The following is an 11461-nucleotide window of genomic DNA, read 5'->3' on the forward strand; positions in this document are numbered from 1 at the left end:
TTACATGATTAATACACGAAACTCTTAGCAAGGAACATTTTTTAAATTTTACAAAAAATATTTTCATAAAATGTAGACTAAAAAATACAGATGAGAATAGTATATTATGTATTTATAATAATATTTTATTTTTAATTAAAAGTATTTTCTTGATAAGCTTTAAAATTATAAAATTGTATTGTTTGAGACGATATTATATATTACTATATTACACTTATATAATCACTATATAGTATATATGTATAGTAAACCAAGACAAGTGTCCAACAACAATAATCAGTGTCTAGCGTTGTAACGAGTAGTTATTTTTTCGTAGTTACTAAAATTACATTCTCGACTCACATTTTCTTTTTTTTTTTTTGTTAATATAAAACGTTGCAAAATTAAAATGCTGAGATAAAATAATGAAAAGTTAAAATCTAATAAAAAAAAATTATTAAAATGCGCATTTCTTCTGACATCTTGAAGCCATAAATAAATTATTAAATTATATAAGTGCATGAAATAAAGAACCGTTAAATTGAATTTTTAGTAAATACAATTTTGAATTTCAATTTGTAATTGGTACCTAATAATAAAGCTATTTGATTTTGAAAACACTGTGTTTTTTAATAATATATCCAACTAAACTATTTGGTTTTGATGAAGGTACTATTTTTACATAACTAATTTAAGGTTAATGTGAGCATAATCTTGGAGCAACACTATGATATTTAGTATTTAAAAAAAGGTATAAAAATATAATAAAAAAATTGAAATATTTACAGTGTATTTGTAATCTAAATGTCACATTTAATGACTTTTGGGATTCAACTCGCGTCTGTTCCCTGAACGACCAAGCCGGGATAGCAGAATCTGAATTAGCCGACGCATATATACGTTGGTTTTTTTTTTTTTAATAATGTGCTTTTGAGTTTTAATAGTCGATTCTTGAAAAACTTTTGGTAAACAAATTTAATTGTATAGCCTTATTGTAGATAAACTCAGAACTCTAATGCTCATGCGTGACTCGCGCTGTATATAATGATGGTCATTACTGTAGTAGTTACTAGCTATATATTATTATGTGTAGATAACCGTGATAATGACTCTTGATATCAAAAATAATTTGTTTTGTTATTCAACTATACATTATTTATTTTATATAAATATATAATTTTATGTAATTTATATATCATATTAATGTTCTAGTTTTTAAGGAGTTAAGACAAATTAATGTACCAAGTTAATTAAAGCATGAATATTCTTTTTTTATTCGAGATATTACAAAAAAATAAATAAAAATTGAACAATTTTAAGTATCTACTATATTTTTTACAATTCATAAAATTAAAATACCTATCTGTATTTTTGAGATTCAAAATTACACAGTACTAAAAAAAGGTATTTTTAATATTCGTATTTTCAAAATACATTTTATTTATCTACTTATGATATCTACACACATTCAATTTATTGTCGTACCTTAAGCCTACTGTGTAAACGAATTAAAATAAGCCCTCTCGCGTCAAAACAACATAAAAATATCGACGTGTTGAACTCTATATATACGACATAAATGTATAGATGAAACATTATTGCATTTAAGTACTATTATACTTAATATTTCTATTTTTAAATATAGAGATAACAGTGCAAATTAACATACAATTACTCTATCATTTTTTGGACAAATTTTAATCACTGAAAGTCTAAAAACTAATAAAATTTAATATTTAAATATCAAAATGATTTATAGGTACATGAAGATGTACCTGTGTATGAAAAGTTTTAATTAGTTATCAACGCCTTACTCTTAACGCGAGACACGGTTTGTTTTGAGTTTACATACATCCTCGGGGGATGAACAAAAGACACGATAATAGAAAACTTTTCTGATGTATTACTATTATTGTATAAGTCAAGTAAAAACTTTCAAAAATTATAAATTTATAATATTAAATTACAAAGTCGTTGACAAAAAATGAAAATAAGAAGGCAGGAATAAAGCTATAATAAACGTAACCTAAAAACTAAGAATATACCAAACGAATAAAGATACACGCAAAAGTGCAACATGTCATGTATAGGTTAGGTATTTATTATTATTTATTATTCTCACTAGTCACTACCTACACATTATTTAGAAAATTAAATTGCTTAGTAATTTGTTAACAATACAAATTAATTATAAATAAAAAAATGTTAATTCCGTGTAGTTATTTATGTAATATATATATATATAAATAACAACTTTAGCTAAAAATTATTATTATCAATATCGATATCAATATGAATAATATTTAAAAAAAAATCATCTTGAGTATATATTATAAGTATGATTTCTTTTAAAACCGTTAAAAAATACAATAATTCCAATTTATGTTAAATAATTATTACCTAGTTTATAGTTATGTTTTTGATACATTGATAATTAAAATACCAATACATATTTGTTTACCTACTCAGAATCAATTAACAATGTCTATAATGTTTTCAATTATTTTTATTTTATTAGAAAAATATTTTATTTATAAGTAGATACAAGGCATTTTTTAAATTTAAAGGATTTAATATAATTTATTTACTAAAACTAAATAAATACTTTTAATTTCATTATAGATAATTTAAAGAATACTAAATTACTAAAATAATTTAATGATAAGTAGAACAATTATATTTATAATTGGAACTAAATAAACAAATCGGAACCTTATTCAACATTTATAGTACCTAGTTGTAGTTTATTGAAACCACTTAAGTATTAATCTTGTTTTACCAAGTACAGCGCATAGAACTATCTTGCTCAGAATATGAAAAACAAAAGAACAATAGTTATATTGGCTGCATATTGTCTTGGCGTGACTAAAGGGAAACCGTATAGCTAATCGAACTTAGAAGCTTACCGGACAATGAACCTAAAGTGATAACCAAAGTAAGAAATTACTTTTGAAAGTATACGGATAAAGGGGGATGACACGTATTTTCATTTGTGGGCAGTGTTGTCCTAAGGAAATGCGCGCACATTAATCAGACACTCAGATTGATATCATTACCTATAGCCGTCGCGACCAATAAATTTCGAAATCAGACCTGTTGTCTAGAGCTCTTTGAGTATCCAATTTATTTTCACGGTTTGAATAACGCGATATGTCGGTGAAAATGGCGAGCGTATACAGTTTATCCCAGGAGAGTATAGAATAGAAAAAATTCCACCAAAGTTTCGACAATTTTTTATCAGCTCATCTCCGCGTCGCCGTTTTGTCCAATGGACTTAACTGGTGCATACCCGGTGTTAGGTGAATGTGTCCGGGAAGAATTATGTGACCTGAGGCCAAGAAAAAGTTTGCCCGCGTATACTTGCGGTCTTTGATTTCTTATCTTTTTGACTTTTACGAATATATATGCAAGCGTCTACCAGCATGCCACTTCAACTTCGAAGTATTTATTAAGATTTATGTATCCAGTTTTAAGAGACGCATTAACATTGACTTATCTATAAGATATTATGTCATTAATAACATTTTTAACTTCTTTAAAATCAACAATTTAATTTTGCGTTTAGGGAAGTAAAAAGGTAGTTACACAAAAGCAATACAAATAATATTATATACACGTAATCACAATGTACATATAGATTTTAAAACAAAGATAATATAATATCATTTAGTTAAGTACAGCTTTGCATTAATATATTATACTGCATGATAACGATTATGATAGTCCATCTAAAAGTTACTCAAACCTAATAAGAGTTACTTTAAATATAGTTTGTTCAACACCGAGTTATTACAATGAAACTATAATATATAGGTAATATAATTATACTAAACTTTGACTCCCAGATAGCTTTTATCGTAGTTTATTATTTATCATAACATAATAATAAATTACTACTTACTTATTACTCTCATAGACACAAAAAGTATCAATACATCGATATACTAAGTAAAATATTAAAAACAATTTAGTTATGCAGTATAAATCTACCTAAACAACAGCTTGAAAACATAAATTATCGGAATTATAATGTTATGTCGTCTATAAAACGCATAAGGCTTCTTTATGTATTTTATAACACGACACAACATGATGATTACTTATTTCTAGATACCTACAATAGATGATCTTGTTAAATTTTAAGTATGAATGTTTTCTTCTGCCATATGATATTCAGATGTAAGTATACTAAGCCCTACTTACCTACCTATATTTTTGTTGGATTTTAAAAATCACAACAAAGTTGTTAAGTTAAAAAGTGTATAACCTTTTACCAAACAACTGAGAAAGAAATATAAAGAGAACAAAATTTTCATGTTACTGAATTCGATTCATTCATTTTTATTCATTTTTTTTTTTTTTTGTATAGTTAGATACTTATAAAATAAAAACTATCCATTTTTTTAATATTATTATCGGCGAATTAGGAATACAGGAATACTTTTATAATTGAATTAAACCAATATCTATAATTTTAAACAAATTTAAATGTCAGCATACCGATGAATAAAGATGTCAGTAAAATGAGAATGTACTTAAAATATTATAAAATAAAATCAGTTTATTTATCAGTGAAGTATTATAGGTATATGAACCATCCCACCATAGCTCTTTTGAATTTTGTACATTCAATTTTATAAAAGTATAATTGTTGTTCATGAACATAAAAAAGATGTAATTATTTTATTAATTTATGCTTAAAATATAATTTTAATACATATTGATGTATTAATTTTATAAAGCACAACTTACTACCAACTAGATTTATACGAGTAATATAGTAATTGGTACAAGTAGGTATATTAGTATATTACATACACAAGAATACAAGATAGGTATAGACAATAAAAAATATAATTACCGATCTTAGTCTCTCAACATCACTTCTTATGCCGGGTCCACTCGACGACGATAATAAAATGTAATATTCCTATTATTGCTGCTGGAGAGAGGTATCTCTTTGACTTCTGAATGCAGTGAGGACGGCGTTATAAAGGTCGGATATAGAGTAAAGGCCATCCCGGATTTGTTTAAATTAATTGTATTGTTGGGACTACCTATACGCTTATAACCATCTCCCTCCACCAAAATTTTGACCCTAATTGTACCAAAATATACCTTTAAGATACTTATACTTAATGAATAATACTCAATGGTAATTAATATTATAAATGTATATATATTCATTACTTAAATTGAGGTATAGAAGGATGTACAACCTCGTAATCTAAAACCGTATATATAACTGAGGATACTATATAGATTCCTACTTACATATACTTACTTATCTGGGAATCAATGCTAATTATCATAGATTAAAAATAAATATTATAAACCGTAATTACTGATGATCATAATAATACCATTATTACAAAAATATTGTTTATAGATTTGTATAATTCATAATTATTACCTATACTAACATTTTAATGACTTAAAAACCTAAGATAATGACCACTAAAACGCCATATTGAAAAAAATAATAATAATTTTTAATTTTAATTTATATTCCGTTTCCGTAACTTACAATAATTAATAAAAATTTTAATTTATAATAATTTTAAAATTTAAATAATTATTATAGAACATTATTTTCATAATATTTTTAAATTATTTTATTTTTTAATATACCTACCTTATACTCTATAATACTATAAATGTGTGATAAACCAGTAATCTGCAGTAGGTAACCCATGGAGAAAAAATATTTTATAAAAAAACATGGTTCCGTTATTTACAAAAAAAGTACCTAGGTATTTAAAAAATTCAGAAAATAGGATAACACTATTTTAGAATCCATAAGATAACTGAATCGGATTTTGTACTTTAAATCATGAACTAAATGTCTAAATAATAATAGCAATATAGAAATACGTACCGGTAAATAGGTTCATAATTAATTATTGAACATTCAAGAAGTCATACGTGCAGTATTCCAGCAAAATGGCACTAAATATCGGACTCAAACAAGGTACGATAAGAGTCAGTACATAACTACTCCACAAAAAATTTTCTTCTTAAAAATCTTGTCACTCATAAAGATTTAAAAACATATAATACAAATTCAAAATCATGTAGCTACACATTTTATAGTCCTAGACCCTAGTTATTTCGAAATAGTATAATATTACTTATATTACTAAATTTAAATTCGTTTCATGAAGGAAAAAATCGGCATAGTTGTTTACTCCATGATAACACGTATCAACCATTGATACTGTGAATTTCGTGATTATAGAGCTTAGATCGACGTCCACAGAATACAGATATCAATGAGTGATGATGTCTGGCAATAAAACGAATTAAATATTTAAAATTTTGTGAAATTTAATGTTTTACAAAGACACTTAATTAAATCAAACTTTTCGTGTCAACACTTTTTAATTTTGGGAGAATTTTAAATATTTAATACACTAATAATGGATTTTTCATTACTAGTAAGGCAACTATTAAATAAAATAAAACTATTGTCGCTCAATATTCATGAACCTAACATTTCGCAGGAACCAACTTTATACACTGTCAAAGGCATGGCTATTTTAGACAATGATGGCAATCGCATACTGGCTAAATACTACGATGATAATATATTTCCAACAATTAAAGAACAAAAAGCATTTGAAAAAAACCTATTCAACCGCACTCATAGAGCAAATGCAGAAATTATTATGCTGGATGGAATAACATGTCTGTACAGAAGCAATGTGGATTTGTTCTTTTATGTCATGGGAAGTTCACATGAGAATGAAGTAAGTATACTGCCTGGAATATAACATGTAAATTGCACATATAGGTACATGGGATTTTTATATTTCAGTTGTTATTGATGAGCGTCTTACAATGCATGTATGATTCAATCAGTCAAATTTTAAGGAAAAATGTGGAAAAACGAGTTGTATTAGACAACTTGGATGTTGTTATGTTAGCGTTGGATGAAATTTGCGATAATGGGTAAAACTACATCATATTTTTTAACTACTGTATAAATTTCTAAAAACAGGATTTATATTAAGCTCTTTATGGTATAGTCCTGTATTTTTAAAGGTCTGTACACATTATTACGGTGTTGGTAAAATTATATCATCTCGACTATGCCAACACAGTAGTGTTAAATTGTGTCAGACTTAATTTTGTTGCAACCGCTACAATAACTAAGTGTGTGCGTACCTTAAAATATATATTTTCTACAGAATTATATTAGAAGCCGATTCTGGAGCAGTTGTACAGAGAGTTGCATTACGAACTGATGACATACCAATTGGAGAACAAACTGTAGCACAAGTTAGTTATCTATTTTATTACTAGGACTCCAATCATATAATATTAACATGTTTACATATGTACATTTTTTTTTAGGTTTTCCAGTCGGCAAAAGAACAATTGAAATGGTCATTATTAAAATAACATATACTCCAATATTTTTATCTAAATCTTTCAGGTATAAGCTGTTTTAAAAAATACATACCATTTTTTCCATTGTTTACATAATTCTATATATTTATAATTTATAATTAATATACACTATACATTTATAGATGAATTTGTGAAAATTGTAGTTTTTTTTCTAACCAATTAGCAAATTGCAACAATCTTATGTCATCAAAATTTGAAGCCATTATTTGTATGCTGATTGGCATCTTATTATTTGATAATTTTACTGGTAAAGTGATAGCCGGGCAACCTAGAATATTTAACTAGTAATGAATATAAGATACTTAATACATGCAATTTTATAATTACACTTACCAGTCATATTAGCTGGTTGGGTACAATAGTCTTGTGTTGCACATTGTGTACGGTTATCTAAAGACTTAAATTCAGATAGTAATGGAGCCGTAGTTAATGTAGTAGGTGTAACTAAAAAGTCATAGTTAGATTTCCATACATTTTTGAAATCTTCTGATATCAATCGCCTTACTTTTAATGATTGCATGAAATACTTTTCATAATTACTAAAAAAATATTAAACTACATCACAATACATAAAATACAAATGATTAATATTACTTGTGTCCTAAATTTATAAGAGCTAATAACTTGCAAAAGTTTTCCATTAATTGTTATCACTAGTAAGTTGCATTTAGACAGTCTGAATACAAGCTACAAGTATAAACAAGTAATACTACATTTAGTTACCTATAAGTAAAATGCATAGCAGGCATATCATAAGACAAATTACATACAAGAATATTTTCTCATCAAAAATCTTATTGGACACAAATAACATGTAATCTGTACAATTAATTTCTAACAAATTTACCTTCGCAAAAGAAAAAAATTTCCACTTAATATTCGAGACCTAACGACTTCACCTAAAGCTTCCATTCGACTAGTAGTGATTAATGAATCAAAAGATTTATGATCATTTTTTGATCGATAACCATAGAAAAGTCCTGTGTATCGTGACATATTGCTTGCTACTTCACAAGCATTCAATACTGAATATGTAGCTATTGAAACACTGGTATGAGGCATTGATACCTATAGAAGTTAATTTATACATTTTAGAGCTTAAAATAAAAAATAATTAATAAATTTAATTGACAGTTGTACCTTCTTTACTGTGCCTTTAAAATCGTTGATAAGGTTTGCAACAAAATCCCACGTTTCTTTTACTTCATCTGACAAACCCTCACAATTGTATTCTTCAGGAATACCAATGCGACACTTGTCTATTGAAAAGTCAGTTTGAAATGAATTTGTATCTAAATTTGTGTCTACACATGTTGAATCGTTTTCATCTGGTCCAATCATCACACTCAGCACGGTAACGACATCTTCAACAGTCTTAGCAATAATTCCAGGTACATCCATTGAATTTACTAGGGGTATCAAGCCATAGCGTGATAACAAGCCATAAGTAGGCTTAAAACCAACTACACCACAATACGAAGCAGGATTTCTTATTGATCCACCAGTATCTGATCCTAAAGCACTAATTGTTCCAAAAACATAATATTATGAATTCAACAGTATATTAAACTTATCTTTTTAAAACTTACGCAACACACATTCCAGAAGCCACTGCTACACAACTGCCACCAGAACTTCCACCTGCGATGTGCCATTGATTGGGGTTTGAACACCACACATTTTTAGTAGGCCCAAAAATTGAATCTACAGTGCCAGAACTTGATAGAAAAAATCCAATTTTTATACAATATTGAATTCATAAAAACTAAACCTACCCCATGGCAAATTCATCTAAGTTTGTTTTGCCGATAATTATAGCACCAGCAGCTTTTAAACGCTCTACTACTGTAGCATCATATGTGGGTACAAAGTTCTGTAACATTTTTGATGCACATGTTGTGGGTACACCTTTAGTACAGAAATTGTCTTTGACTGCAATCGGAATCCCTTCCAGTGGTCTCTGTGTACCTAGAAATAAACAGTTATATTCATAGAGTAATCTAGTAGTACAAGCACCTAATCTGTTAGTCTTTTGGCAATAGTGTTATTTGGATACATCATTGTGACCATAATATTTTTATTAGCAATCAGTAGTAGGTATATTTTCTAACATAAATCAACAGACATGAGTACCATCCATCAACCAGAAGGTTAATTTATAGTAAGTTATTCATTTTAAATAGTTTAAGATGAATGCATTTTAAAAATTTAAGAAAATATATGAATAACTATTGTACCATTGCGAACTTATGAAATAGTTTTGTACCTAAATAGATACTTTCTGAATAATTAAAATCTTGTAGCTTACGGATTTTTCAGTTTATTTGCGGCAACATTTTAACGGTATAGTATTTATTTTGTTTTCGAGATAGGTACGTACCATTCTGCAACCGTTTATGACTGTCCACTGCTCGCTGGTCTCCATCTCGTAAGACATGCACAAACGCATTAAGATTAGACTTATTTTCAATATCACTCAACGTTTTGCCGTAGAGATCTATGGCCGACAGCGTTCGATCCCTTAGCCGCTTATTTAATAACGATATCATTGTGCCTCTGTACCCGAGTATCAGCTCGTGTGATGTACACCGGACGACCAGTTAAGCGGGAGTTCAAGGAAAAAATAGACCCGACTATCTATTATAAAATAAGTTGAATAAGTCGATGATTTATACAAATGTACACGAACCACGAGAAGCTAAAGCTATATTGCCATCTGTATATCGTACTAGAAGTCTAGAAAGTAGAAAGTAGGTAAGTTCCAACGCCAAGTACTTAGCACACACCGGCACGTTTATTTTTTATGAAATTATCTTTTATCAATCGTATACAATAATATAATTAAAATTTCCCACGCGGGGATATCATCAGTTGTGATCACTTATTCACATTTCACACGCTAACACAGTATTTTATATGAAAATAATACGTATGCTAGTCCGTTGTGTTGTGACTTGAGATCATAGCGATCATATTAATCATGTATTCACGTTATGCTTAAGAGTTAAGACTTTACGAGTTTTGACTTTTGAGTTATAAATGGCGGCAGGAACCATTATCAACTGACAATCCGTTATCAGTGTCATGATATTATTATTACTCTGTAATTTATTATAATTTACATACTTCGACCATATAAACTATACAGAATTATGTTCATAAATCATAGGTCCCTATAATTGAAATTTATATCATTAATATTTATACTTGTTAATTACTAATTACTACAGGTATTATTAAATAAGCGTTACCTCTTGTAGTCTGTAGACTTATTAATATTTTGTGATATTATCATAGAACAAAGGTATTATTGGAATATTAAATAAAAATATAGAAATAATTTACAAAAATCATAGGTTCATTCGTAGAAAAAGGATGTAACATCTTCGTTATTAACGAAGGTCTATCATATTAATAGGTAGGCATAATAGAAAAAAATATTTATTTTCAAAAATTCACAAATATTAACAACAAAGAAAAAGTACTTATAAAGTTATAATAAATACTAATGTACCTTAAGAGAAAATTTTTTTTACAAAATATGTTTTTAAAAGAAAATTAGTTTTGTAAAACTATCATTTAAAAGTAGAAATTATTAATTTTTATTCAGTAGTTTACTAGTTTACCTACTACTATGATTCTCAAAAGTTTAGTACACTTTTTATTTAAATAATTAAAATAATTTTCATTTTTTGGTCAAATAATTGTTTTTTTTTTTTTTTTAATATCTTTTAATGAAATGAAATTAATACATAGGTATCCGTATTACATTTGCTGCTAAGCTACCATATATCTTAATATTATATTATAATTTATTTTTTAACAGTTATTGAAATAAATAATGGATCAAAATAAATTATCATTATACATAGGTACCAGCTAATAGTATTTGCTAATTTTAGTTTTTAATTAAAAGTTGTTATTTATTACTAATAATTGATAATAAATAAATAACTTATATACTTTGAATATAGGTAATTGTATTAATCCCTATATACCTTATATACTTTGAATATAGGTAATTGTATTAATCTAAAAACAATTGAAATATTATTTCTCAAACAAATTT

General features: G+C 27.1%; 2 protein-coding genes across 3 annotated transcripts; one reads left to right on the forward strand and one right to left on the reverse strand.

The window, feature by feature from the left end:
• The first annotated feature begins 6239 nt into the window (after window positions 1–6239).
• On the forward strand, window positions 6240–7519 carry LOC114126961 (coatomer subunit zeta-1). Its single transcript, XM_027991022.2, has 5 exons — window positions 6240–6416; window positions 6483–6728; window positions 6797–6930; window positions 7170–7260; window positions 7336–7519. Exons 1-5 carry the CDS (start codon window positions 6399–6401, stop codon window positions 7381–7383), a joined length of 537 nt encoding a protein of 178 aa, XP_027846823.2. The 5' UTR covers window positions 6240–6398; the 3' UTR covers window positions 7384–7519.
• Window positions 7255–10521, reverse strand: LOC114126960 (glutamyl-tRNA(Gln) amidotransferase subunit A, mitochondrial). Of its 2 annotated transcripts, none has more exons than XM_027991021.2 (7): window positions 9773–10521; window positions 9168–9360; window positions 8982–9110; window positions 8533–8914; window positions 8240–8460; window positions 7726–7931; window positions 7255–7660 (listed from the first exon to the last, which is right to left on the reverse strand). In XM_027991021.2, exons 1-7 carry the CDS (start codon window positions 9939–9941, stop codon window positions 7509–7511), a joined length of 1452 nt encoding a protein of 483 aa, XP_027846822.2. In that variant the 5' UTR covers window positions 9942–10521; the 3' UTR covers window positions 7255–7508. The 2 variants fall into 2 exon arrangements, with proteins under 2 accessions (XP_027846822.2, XP_050057471.1); XM_050201514.1 differs by having other exon boundaries at window positions 9701–9814.
• Between the last annotated feature and the right edge of the window lie 940 nt (window positions 10522–11461).

The sequence above is a fragment of the Aphis gossypii genome, chromosome 2 (assembly GCF_020184175.1).
Source record: "Aphis gossypii isolate Hap1 chromosome 2, ASM2018417v2, whole genome shotgun sequence".
Classification (NCBI taxonomy): domain Eukaryota; kingdom Metazoa; phylum Arthropoda; class Insecta; order Hemiptera; family Aphididae; genus Aphis; species Aphis gossypii.

Coding starts and splice junctions, on each gene's coding strand:
- LOC114126960 (XM_027991021.2), bottom strand. CDS start 9,941: ATGATATCGTTATTAAATAAGCGGCTAAGGGATCGAACGCTGTCGGCC. Junction 8,461..8,532: donor TTAAAGGCACAGTAAAGAAG/GTACAACTGTCA, acceptor TAACTTCTATAG/GTATCAATGCCTCATACCAG. Junction 7,661..7,725: donor CCAACCAGCTAATATGACTG/GTAAGTGTAATT, acceptor TAAATATTCTAG/GTTGCCCGGCTATCACTTTA.
- LOC114126961 (XM_027991022.2), top strand. Junction 6,931..7,169: donor GATGAAATTTGCGATAATGG/GTAAAACTACAT, acceptor TATTTTCTACAG/AATTATATTAGAAGCCGATT. Junction 7,261..7,335: donor GAGAACAAACTGTAGCACAA/GTTAGTTATCTA, acceptor ATTTTTTTTTAG/GTTTTCCAGTCGGCAAAAGA.